The sequence below is a fragment of the Salmo salar genome, chromosome 20, assembly GCF_965601325.2.
Source record: "Salmo salar chromosome 20, fSalSal1, whole genome shotgun sequence".
Taxonomy (NCBI): domain Eukaryota; kingdom Metazoa; phylum Chordata; class Actinopteri; order Salmoniformes; family Salmonidae; genus Salmo; species Salmo salar.
In genome coordinates this window covers 35,087,848-35,100,878 of record NC_138310.1, presented here as the reverse complement: position 1 = coordinate 35,100,878, position 13,031 = coordinate 35,087,848, and the positions used below count along the sequence as shown (strand labels likewise).

Genomic DNA, 13,031 nt, shown 5'->3' with positions numbered 1-13,031 from the left:
AATGGGCTACAAGACCATCGCCAAGGAGCTTGGTGAGAAGGTGACAACAGTTGGTGCGATTATTCGCAAATGGAAGAAACACAAAAGAACTGTCAATATCCCTCGGCCTGGGGCTCCATGCAAGATCTCACCTCGTGGAGTTGCAATGATCATGAGAACGGTTGTCAATGATCTCAAGGCAGCTGGGACCATAGTCACCAAGAAAACAATTGGTAACACATTACGCCGTGAAGGACTGAAATCCTGCAGCACCCGCAAGGTCCCCCGCTCAAGGAAGCACATATACATACCTGTCTGAAGTTTGCCAACTGGGTGAAAGTGTTGTGGTCAGATGAGACCAAAATGGAGCTCTTTGGCATCAACTCAACTCGCCATGTTTGGAGGAGGAGGAATGCTGCCTATGACCCCAAGAACACCATCCCCACCGTCAAACATGGAGGTGGAATTAGGCTTTAGGGGTGTTTTTCTGCTAAGGGGACAGGACAACTTCACCGCATCAAAGGGACGATGGACGGGGCCATGTAGCATCAAATCCTGGGTGAGAACCTCCTTCCCTCAGCCAGGGCATTGAAAATGGGTTGTGGATGGGTATTCCATCATGACAATGACCCAAAACACACGGCCAAGGCAATAAAGGAGTGGCTCAAGAAGAAGCACATTAAGGTCCTGGAGTGGCCTAGCCAGTCTCCAGACGTTAATCCCATAGAAATTCTGTGGAGGGAGCTGAAGGTTCGAGTTACCAAACGTCAGCCTCGAAACCTTAATGACTTGGAGAAGATCTGCAAAGAGGAGTGGGACAAAATCCCTCATGAGATGTGTGCAAACCTGGTGGCCAACTACAAGAAACGTCTGACCTCTGTGATTGCCAACAAGGGTTTTGCCACCAAGTACTAAGTCATGTTTTGCAGAGGGGTCAAATACTTATTTCCCTCATTAAAATGCAAATCAATTTATAACATTTTTGACATGCGTTTTTCTGGATTTTTTTGTTGTTATTCTGTCTCTCACTGTTCAAATAAACCTACCATTAAAATTATAGACTGATCATTTCTTTGTCAGTGGGCAAACGTACAATATCAGCAGGGGATCAAATACTTTTTTCCCTCACTGTATACCATGGGGAGCTCTCTATGAGATGAGAGCACCCTGACGGCAGAATCTTCCTTTTGCTTGATTGCATTTTTCCTTTTATTGTAGGGGGCTTTGGTGGTTTAGATGTTATTGCCGGATCATTGGATTTGTGCCTCTCTAATTCATTCATACCATCTTCCAGTTTTGCCTGCTATTGCCTAAAGACATTCACAACAAAGGCAGGTAGAACACAGAGAAAGAAAGTGAGGTGCGAAACAGGTGCGAAAGAAATTGAGATAAAGAGCGAGGCTACAGACACTCGGGGGCAAATAGTAGCTACAGAATACAGATTGAATTTCCCCTTGGAAAATAATAAAAGGATTCCCTAAACAATGATTCCATGGTGTAGTAGGGGTATGAAAATAAAAAATAAAGACAGTGGTTGTGTGTTTGTTATTTGTTCATGTGGACATACAGTATGTATTGGTGAAAAGTAAACAAGCTGACATCAGTCACCAGTATCTAACCCACACTAGCCTCAAAAGCCAGGCCTCTATAGCTTCTATTGTATATTGGCTCTTCAAGTAGTGTTGTCAGAGACACCTCTAAACTAAACTCATACCATGGAGAAGCAGCATTGCAAGTCTCAATTGAAACAAGATACAAGTTTCCTAGCCATGTGGTAGTGGAACGAGCCTAGCATAGCAGATAGTCAAAATGTGACAGATAGTTGTGTCGGCTACTGGGAGTGTTTTGAAATCAAGTATCTTCTCTCCCCCAGTTGATTATTGGCAGAAATCCAATTAGGAGATTAAATGGGGCTATTAGGTGGATTACGATGTTGATTAGATCTCCCAGTATAATCCCTGTCTAAGCCTCTAGATAGCAATATCTACTAAGCTAGCAGATACTAAGCTAACAGATGAGTTGTTTTGAGATGGTCATACCATATACCATCTAGCTATTTGATTTAGAATTTTATGACCCCTGTAGGTATCAGCAAAAAATGAGTTTTTATTATTTGATGAAACATTGAATTTGGTGTTACTGCTATTAGCCCATAGAAACACATTGAATAACACATTCATACATGGCAAAAAAAGACATTGCAAAACCAGTCTCTGACATTGCTCGTTCTGATATTTTTATTTGTATGGATTATGTGCATATTGTTTATGAAAACTGTATGCTGGAGACGGGAAGCAGGTACAAGGAGAACATTTAATGAACAACGGACATGAAACAGGACAGGAACAGCGTCTGGACAGGGGAAAAATAACGACATCAATGCTGACACAGGGAATAATGTGAGGAGCAGACAGATAAAGGGGGGTAATTAACAAATGAATGGAGTCCAGGTGAGTCCAATATTGCGCAGCGGTGGTTAATGATTGTGACAGGTGGGCGTAATGAAGGGCAGCCTTCGAGTGCCAGAAAGGGGGAGCGGGAGCAGGTGTGACAGGTATTAAACACAATAATTTTGCTGCACCTGTGATAACATCTGCAAATCTGTTTACTTGACCACTAAATGTTGATTTGAGTTGAGATAGTCCAAAAATAAATCAAAAGGAAGTATGTTTTGAAGTATGTTTCCTGTATTTTAGAAATATAGGAAAGCTACGGGTCATTTTTTTTGATTGAAAGACCCTGTTCACTTCCAATTACCGGATGACCTTGGGACCAGTACTGTGAAGCTTGTGTCTCCGCTTTTCAGAACTGGGTCCAAATCGTTTCTAGCACAAACTGTTCCGACTTTACAGACTTTTTGTGAGAAGACCTGTACAGAGTTGGTACGCCGAAGGACCAAAATCGATGACACGTTTGTATTTGTGAGAGTCTCAGCTTCCCAAATATTTACTAGCTCAAAACATTCTGACTTTACGGACATTTCCATGAGAAGACCTGTGTCCTGGTCTCACAAACACATTGTAAGTCTGTCGTTTTCCACTGCAGAGCCGTATGGCCAACACCGGCGCAGTCAGTGGATTGAGATGCGCAGCCCATGCAAAAACCCGGAAGTCTCTAGCTTAAAGTCAGCGATTAAATTATTGTGCTAATTAGATTTCAGCGCAGACATCAACTCCAGGGGGAAGAATTTGCATTTCCTCTCAAGTGCCGCTTGATACGTTGCTGTCGGAAGTGTGAGAAATTGTTACGTCAGTAGCCTATTGATGGAATGGGACTTAGTGGGTCTGCATCCCAAATGGCACTTTATTCCATATAGTGCACTACTTTTGACCAGGGACTCAAAGGTAGTGCATGATATAAGGCAGGGGTATTCAACTCTTTCCCAATGAGCCCCGAAGCCTGCTGGTTTTCTGTTCTACCTGATAATAAATTGCACCCACCTGGTGTCCCAGGTCTAAATCAGTCCCTGATTAGAGGGGAACAATAAAAAAAGCAGTGGACCTGAGTTTGAAGGATATAGAGTATAGGGTGCCATTTTGATCATAAACTAAAATATTCATGCACTCAGTACAGTATGTGCTCCGACTGAAATTAGGTGCTGCATGATTATCGATCTAAGAGAGAATGATACTAAAGTGGTGCTGAAAATAAATACTTTGACTTCCAAAGGGCCTCTTCATTTCAAAGGTCTGTTAATGTCTGGATTAATTATTATGTTGGTACGATTCAAAGGAGACCAATTTACAGTATGATTTTCTCTTATCATAAAAAAGTGTACACATGATGACGATAAGCTTTTACTCTGTCAACGGCAGACATAGTCTATGAGTCGAACTGAAATTGTAACATCCACATTGCATTGTTGGAGACCCTGAAGCTCAGAGGAAAGTAATAGAAAAAGTTTTATCAATACCTTCAGTGTGTGTGTGTGTGTGTGTGTGCTATTTTAGGATTAGGTTAGGGTTAGGTAGAGGGTAAGAGTTAGGATTAGTTTTAGGGTTAAGTTTAGGGTTGGGGAAAATAAAATGTTTGAATGGGAATTAATTGTTTGTCCCCTCAAAATACTCAGAACTATAGTAAAACAGAGTTGTGTGTGTGCGTGTGTGTATGTGTGTGCTTGTAGATCTTCCCATTGTATCTTCCCCCAGGACTGAACATGTGTTTGCCCTTGCTGCCTCTCCTCTCCTCCTAGGTACACTGCCATCATCCACCCCCTGCAGCAACGCATGTCATCCACAGAGACCAAGGTGATCGTGGGGGTGATCTGGATGCTGGCTCTGCTTCTGGCATTCCCTCAATACTACTACTCAGTGACCGAGGAGCTCCCTGGACGAATCATCTGTTACATCGAGTGGCCCGAATACACCGGCTGCGACTACAAAATTCTGTGAGTTTCATTTATAAGTGTGTTTGAGAGAGAGAAAGAGAGAGAGAGTCAGAGAGCGAGAGAGAGAGAGAGTCAGACAGAGTGTGTGTGTGTGTGTGTGTGTGTGTGTGTGTGTGTGTGTGTGTGTGTGTGTGTGTGTGTGTGTGTGTTTGTGTGTGTGTGTGTGTGTGTGTGTGTGTGTGTGTGTGTGTGTGTGTGTGTGTGTGTTAGTGAATAAAAGCAGCATGGAACAAAGATGCTTTGTTTCTTTATTGAAAAATGAAAAGAAAGGGGAGAGTTTGGTGTTGAGTCATTTTCTACATTCAGCATCACTCCAACAAGGGAAATATAGTATTCTTTCTAACAAAGATATATATTTCAGGAAGTTGTGTATCCCTGGAAATAATCAGAATTCATGTAAACATTACGGTTTTGAAAACATAGCTTGTCTACAAAAAGTGGTCTATGGGGTAAGTTGAGCTGCGGGACAGGATAATTTGAACCCCTTTGGGGTAAGTGGGTGACCGTGTCCTGTGACTGGGTGATGGTTCTGGTAGGTCAAAGTTTAATTCATGGAATGGGGGTGTGGTATATTGTATGTCTTAAATGTAATCTCTCTAGTTTCTTAGAAATGTCTGTACTGAATGAAATATTACCACTATCTTTTTAAAACCATGTCTATATTTCTTTCCCAAACACAATTCAACACAATCACAATGGCTTTTTTTGTCTTTTAAGCATAATTTTAAGCATCTTTTAACACAGACTTAAAGGACACCTCTAGAGGAATTTGCCTTCTCTATTTCAACATCATTTCCTGTCCAATAGAGGAAATGCACATTTAGGTTCCACCTCCAAAGAATAACAATGGCTACTTATACATATGCACGAATTGGGAATTTCCACATGGAGTTGATAAACATCAACAAATAGGGCACTGACAGCTGTCAGTGTAGCTAGCTAGTATGCTAACCTTATCTAGTTAAGTAATGTTATTAGCTGTTGTTTTTTTTTACCACACCATATTCAAAAGATTAGCCAGCTGGCTCTATGGCTGGTTCCGGAGCTGGATTTGTCTTATGCATTGATTTTAGGGAAAACTTTGCCTCAGATGGAAACCACTGGCCTGTCTTTGACTTCGCCATCGATTGTTATCTTCAAAGTTTTGTCATCTTCCATAAATTGCAGCCGCGAATCCGCCATATAAATAGTTAGAAAGAATAAGATGAAGCTCCGGCAAAATGGATAACTTTTGAAAGATAGCTGATATGCGTTATTCTACATCGTAATGGACACCGTGCAACCTTTGGTAGGTAGGCGGCTGGCAGGGTTTGGCTGAGGTACAGCAAAGCCAAGTCAGCCCGTGCTCATGGTTCTCACAGGGGAAGTGAAATGATAGGCTACAATTACTTTGCTCATGATCATGCACACCGTAAATGTTCCTTGAATTCTCTTTCACGGGGGCCTTTTCATTATCTGGATAGACACTTGTGGGTTCTAGCTAACGTTACACCAATCAAAACAGTGGAGCATGTAGGTAGCCTAGTGGTTAGAGTGGCAGGTAGGCTAGTGGTTAGAGCGGCAGGTAGCCTAGTGGTTAGAGCGGCAGGTAGCCTAGTGGTTAGAACGGCAGGTAGCCTAGTGGTTAGAGCGGCAGGTAGGCTAGTGGTTAGAGCGGCAGGTAGCCTAGTGGTTAGAGCGGCAGGTAGCCTAGTGGTTAGAGCGGCAGGTAGCCTAGTGGTTAGAGCGGCAGGTAACCTAGTGGTTAGAGCGGCAGGTAGCCTAGTGGTTAGAGCATTGGGCCAGTAACCGAAAGGTTGCTGGATTGAATCCCAGAGCTGACAATGTAAAAATCTGTCGTTCTGCCCCTGAACGAGGCAGTTAACTCAATGTTCCACCGGTAGGCTGTCATTGTAAATAAGAATTTGTTCTTAACTGACTTGCCTAGTTAAATAATATGTAGTGAAGCAAAACTTTAGTGGTGAAAACCTAATCTCAGTCACGAAGAGGAATAACTTTGTATCTGTTTCTGATTAATAAACAATGCCAACCTGGTGGATGGTAATATTGCCTTGCATTACGCCTTGGAAGAAAACACTCCAATTTGCTCAACTTGCCATTGGCTCAATTTACCCTATGGCCATTGGCTCAAATTACCCCAAGGCAAACATTTGTAACTATATTACCCAACACAGATACAAGGATGCACTTTCATGCTAGGTTTAGGACCTCATATTGTAGTTTATAGAGGCCCACAGCTGATGTATAGAACAATCTTAAAATTATCAACTTTGGTTCAGACACTAGCATCATGAAACCTCTAACACAATAAATTCATTTGACTTGGTGAAATTTCTTTTTTGCTTGACACTTTTTCCATGTGGTTTGTTCCTTCACATACTCCATAAAATTATGATCTCTTCCCAAATATTGTCAAATTGTTACATTTTGTGTATGGTTTCCTAGAAACAAGGTTGGCTCAACTTACGCTTTTGGCTCAACTTACCCCACTCTCCCCTACAGTTTACTATTCTCTCAATATTCATTAAAGCTAATGTACACTAAAGCAGCAAAGTCTAACTATGTTTTAAATGTAATGCAAATTATCAATGTTATTCCAGAGCAGCGGAGAGTTAAGGCACCCCCTGGGTTGACCGATGCATGTCTTCAGCAGAGTAGATAAAACACAGACGAAGACATTCTACCGTTTATCGTTCTGTTGCCTAAGAGAGAAAATCCCTTATTTACCTTCACTATTGATTCCAAGTTTCTTTTAATTGTCTCCACTCAAGAGAAACTTTGGTTAAGTATTAAAGAAAATTCCATTATCTCACAACCCTAGCTGATTCCATATTCTCCTCTTAGCTCCAACCACCAGAAGCAACAAACAACCTTGAGAGGACTGAGTGCGTCCCAAATGGCACCCTATTCCCTTTATAGTACTTTTGACCAGGGCCCATAGGGGCTTTAAGTCATTTTAGATGTTATTGTATAGATCATTCCTTGTATTGTAGAGGTCTGTAGTGGTTTAGATGTTATTGTACAAGTTATTCCTTTTATTGTAGGGGGCTTTGGAGGTTTAGATGAATTTTATTGCTGGATCATTGGATCTGAGCCTCTCTCATTCATTAACACCATCTTCCAGCCATTCTTAAACATTGTCAAGGACATTCACAACTCAACCAGCTACGAAACAGAGAAGACAGATGATGTGAGAGTTACACTAATCTATGATCTGTTCTGGAAAGTTGTGAAAGGACGGGGTGCAGCACCTTAATGGCTGAGTTGGAGTTGTGCGAGTCAGATCTGCTCTCCTAAGTATATACTGTATATACACTTGAGTGTACAAAATATTAAGAACACCTCCTCTTTCCATGACATAGACTGACCAGGTGAAAGCTATAATCCCTTATTGATGTCACTTGTTAAATCCACTTCAGTCAGTGTAAAGAAGGATTTTTAAGCCTTTAGGCAATTGAGACATGGATTGTGTAGGTGTGCCATTCAGAGGGTGAATGGGCAAGACAAAACATGTAAGTCCCTTTATACAGCAAGGCAATAATATACAGTACCAGTCAAAAGTTTGGACACACCTACTCATTCAAGGGATTTTCTAAATTTTTACTATTTCCTACATTTTAGAATAATAGTGAAGACATCAAATCTATGAAATAACACACATGGAATCAACCAGATTTTTTTTTATACAAATCAAAATATATTTTACATTTGAGATTCTTCAAAGTAGCCACCCTTTGCCTTGATGACAGCTTTGCACACTCTTGGCATTCTCTCAACCAGCTTCATGAGGTAGTCACCTGGAATGCATTTCAATTAACAGCTGTGCCTTGTTAAAAGTTCATTTGTGGCATTTCTTTCCTTTTTAATGCGTTTGAGCCAATCAGTTGAGTTGTGTCAAGGTCGGGGTAGCATACAGAAGATAGCCATATTTGGTAAAAGACCAAGTCCATATTATGGCAAGAACAGCTCAAATAAGCAAAGAGAAACGACAGTCTATCATTACTTTAAGACATGAAGGTCAGTCATTCTGGAAAATTTCAAGAATTTGAAATTGTACGGTGCATTTGGAAAGTATTCAGACCCCTTGACTTTTTCCACATGTTGTTATGTTACAGCCTTATTCTAAAATGTATTAAATCATTTTTTTCATCATCAATCTACACACAGTACCCCATAATGACAGAGTGAAGACGTTATTTATTTATTTTTTGCAAATGTATTAAAAATAAAAAACAGTAATACCTTACTTACATAAGTATTCAGACCCTTTGCTATTGAGCTCAGGTGCATTGTGTTTCCGGGCAAACTGAGCAATTGGGGGAGAAGGGCCTTGGTCAGGGAGGTGTCCAAGAACCCGATGGTCATTTCTGACAGAGCTCCAGAGTTACTCTGTGGAGATGGGAGAACCTTCCAGAAGGAAAACCATCTCTGCAGCACTCTACCAATCAGGCCTTTATGGTAGAGTGGCCAAACAGAAGCTCCTCCTCAGTAAAAGGCACATGACAGCCAGCATGGACTGAAAGGATTCTCAGACCATGAGAAACAAGATTCTCTGGTCTTATGAAACCAAGATTGAACTCTTCAGCCTGAATGCCAAGCGTCACGTCTGGAGGAAACCTGGCACCATCCCTACAGTGAAGCATGGTGGTGGCAGCATCATGCTGTGGGGATGTTCTTCAGTGGCAGGTACTGGTAGACTAATCAGGATTTCTGGATTTGAATAATTAGCGGGTATCGGCCTAATTCTGCTCTGCATGCATTATTTGGTGTTTTACGTTGTATTTTAAGTAGGATATTTTTGCAGAATTCTGCATGCAGACTCTCAATTTGGTGTTTGTCCCATTTTGTGAATTCTTGGTTGGTAAGCGGACCCCACGTCTGTCTGTCTGTCTGTCTGTCTGTCTGTCTGTCTGTCTGTCTGTCTGTCTGTCTGTCTGTCTGTCTGTCTGTCTGTCTGTCTGTCTGTCTGTCTGTCTGTCTGTCTGTCTGTCTGTCTGTCTGTCTGTCTGTCTGTGTCTCTCTCTCTCTCTCTCTCTCTCTCTCTCTCGATCTATCTCTCTCCTGTGTGTCTCTCTCTCTCTTCTCTCTCTCACTCTCTGTCTTTCTCTCACAGCAGCTACATTGTGAGGCGATAGGAGGATTTACACCTTCAGCTGAAGCTGCCATTCATTTTCACGGCTCTTACACACACACACACACACACACACACACACACACACACACACACACACACACACACACACACACACACAGTAATACATCTTCACAGCCTTTGGTTTGCCGTACATCATCAGGTGAAGAGGACCAGAAAAAGAATTGGGGAGCAGTGCTGTTGACGGCCTTGCTATTCTATTCCCCACAGTACAAATGTATACTGTAGGTAACATTATTGCCTTACTATATACAGTGCATTTGGAAAGTTCTCAGACCCCTTGACTTTTCACACATTTTGTTATGTTACAGCCTAATTCTAAAATGGATTATATCGTTTTTTCCCCCTCATCAATCTACACACAATACCCCATAACGACAAATGAAAAACAGGTTTTTAGATGTTTTTGCAAATGCATAAAAAACAAAAAACTGAAATAAAACTTTAACTAAAATATTCAGACCATTTACTCAAGACTTTGTTGAAGCTGGGCTCTGGCTGGGCCATTCAAGGGCATTCAGAGACTTGCATTATCTTGGTTGTGTGCTTAGGGTCATTGTCTTATTGGAAGGTGAACCTTTGCCCCAGTCTGAGGTCCTGAGAGCGCTGGAGCTGGTTTTCATCAAGGATCTCTATGTATTTCTCCGTTCATCTTTCCCTCAATCCTGACTAGTCTCCCAGTCCCTGCCACTGAAGAACATCCCCCAGAGTACTGGATGTACTGGGCTGTGGAGGCGCACTGGATGGAGAGTGCGGGGAGGAGGCACAGGACGTACTGGGCTGTGGAGGCGCACCGGAGGCCTGATGCGTGGGACCGGTACAGGTGGCACCAGGCTGATGACACGCACCTCAGGGCGAGTGCGGAGAGGCGGCACAGGGTATACTGGGCCGTGGAGGCGCACTGGAGGTCTGGAGCTTATGGCTGGCAGAATTAAAAAACCTAAGAAAGAAATTGAGAAACCTATCCAACCAAAAACATAGAGACCCAGGTAACCTGAGCCTACGCCTTCACTATGGTGTGAGCCTACGCCTTCACAATGGTGAATCACTAAAACAATACAGAAATACACTATGGAAAAATAAGGAACAGCACGTCAGAAATCAGCTCAATGTAATTTGAAGAATCCATAGAATATAACCACTTCCGGGAAAAACTCGAAACAAACAACACGAAGAGTTATCTTCCCTGCCACTGAAGAACATCCCCCAGAGTATGATGCTGCCACCTGCTTCACTGTAGGGATGGTGCCAGGTTTCCTCCAGACGTGACGCTTGGCATTCAGGCTGAAGAGTTCAATCTTGGTTTCATCAGACCAGAGAATCTTGTTTCTCATGGTCTGAGAGTCCTTTAGGTGCCTTTTTGGCAAACTCCAAGCAGGCTGTCATGTGCCTTTTACTGAGGAGTGGCTACCGTCTGGCCACTCTACCATAAAGGCCTGATTGGTAGAATGCTGCAGAGATGGTTGTCCTTCTGGAAGGTTCTCCCATCTCCACAGAGAAACTCTGGAGCTCTGTCAGAGTGACAATCGGGTTCTTGGACACCTCCCTGACCAGGGCCCTTCTCCCCCGATTACTCAGTTTGGCCAGAAACATGATGCAGCTAAGCTCAATAGCAAATGGTCTGAATACTCATGTAAATAAGGTATTTCTGTTTTACATTTTTTATACATTTGCACAATGTTTTCACTTTGTCATTATGGAGTATTGTGTGTTGATTGATGAGGGAAAACAACTATTTAATTCATTTTAGAATAAGGCTGTAACATAACAAAATGTGGAAAAAGTCAATGTGTCTGAATACTTTCCGAATGGATTGTATATAGAAGAATTCAAAAACCTAAGAAAGAAATTGAGAAACCTATCCAACCAAAAACATAGAGACCCAGGTAACCTGAGCCTACGCCTTCACTATGGTGAATCACTAAAACAATACAGAAATACACTATGGAAAAATAAGGAACAGCACGTCAGAAATCAGCTCAATGTAATTTGAAGAATCCATAGAATATAACCACTTCCGGGAAAAACTCGAAACAAACAACACGAAGAGTTATCTTTCCAAAATGGAGATGTATGGATAAACCACTTCTCCCATCATTTTAGCTATTTAACAAGGAACAAACAGCAAAAACATATACATGATCAAATACAAATCTTAGAATCAACTATTAAAGACTACCAGACCCCACTGGATTCTCCAATTATATTGAATGAACAACAGGACAAAATACAAACCCTCCAACTGAAAAAGGCCTGTGGGTTTGATGGTATCCTAAATGAAATGATAAAATATACAGACCACAAATTCCAATTGGCTATACTTAAACTCCGTAACATCATCCTCAGCTCTGGCATATTCCCCAAAATTTGGAACCAAGGACTGATCACCCCAATCCACAAAAGTGGAGACAAATTTGACCCCAATACCATTTGACCAGCTGCCTCCAATTGGAGATCAACCCCAAAAACAACAACATAGAAAAACTAGAACTTAAACATAGAAATAGAAAACATAGAAAAACACAAAACACCCCCCCCCCCCCCCCCCGTCACGCCCTGACCTACCCCCCCCCCACCCCCCCCAGGATGTACTGGGCTGTGGAGGCGCACTGGAGGGAGAGTGCGAGGAGCAGGCACAGGACGTACTGGGCTGTACTGATGCGTGGGACCGGTACAGGTGGCACCAGGCTGATGACACGCACCTCAGGACGAGTGCAGAGAGGCGGCACAGGGTATACTGGGCCGTGGAGGCGCACTGGAGGTCTGGAGCTTATGGCTGGCACAACCCGTCTTTGCTGGATGCTCAACCCAGCTTGACAACTGCAAGGCGCGGGCACAGATCGCACCGGCCAGTGAGTGCGCCCTGAAGACACAGTGCGCATCACCGCATAACACGGTGCTTGCCCCATTACTTGCTCCCCACAGTAAGCACGGGGAGTTGGCTCAGGTCTCCCCCCTGACTCTGCCAAACTTTGGGGGTGCCTCTCAGGCTTCCATCGTTGGGCTAGCTCCTCATAGCGTCCCCGTTCCGCTTGCGCCGTTTCCACCTGCTTCCATGACAGGGTCTTGTCCCCTGCCATTATTTCCTCCCAGGTCCAGGACGTCCTCCATTCTCTTTTCTCCCGAGCCCAGGATCCCTGCTCCTCCTGGGCATGCTGCTTGGTCCTTTTGTGGTGGGTGATTCTGTCACGGCTGTCAAAAGGATCGGACCAAAATGCAGCATGGTTGTAGTTCCACATATTTATTTATCCGTGAAACGTAATGCAATACACCAAATACTTGAAATAACAAAACAACAAACCGTGACACAGAGATTAACACACTACTCAAAATATATTCACCCACAAAGCCCAGGAAGAAAAACCCCTACTTAAATATGATCTCCAATCAGAGGTAACGAGGACCAGCTGCCTCCAATTGGAGATCAACCCAAAAAAACAGCATAGAAATAGAAAAACTAGAACTTAAACATAAAAACAGAAAACATAGAAAAACACAAAACACCCCCTGTCA

At 42.7% G+C, this 13,031-nt stretch overlaps 1 protein-coding gene across 1 annotated transcript in view; it reads left to right on the top strand.

Annotated features, from left to right (window-relative positions):
- Positions 1-13,031, top strand: part of LOC106580554 (substance-P receptor-like) — a 45,751-nt gene that overhangs the window by 16,011 nt on the left and 16,709 nt on the right. The window contains exon 2 of the mRNA XM_082966394.1: positions 4,172-4,366. Within this exon, the coding sequence (XP_082822520.1) occupies positions 4,172-4,366 (195 nt within the window). The remainder of the gene's footprint in view (positions 1-4,171; positions 4,367-13,031) is intronic.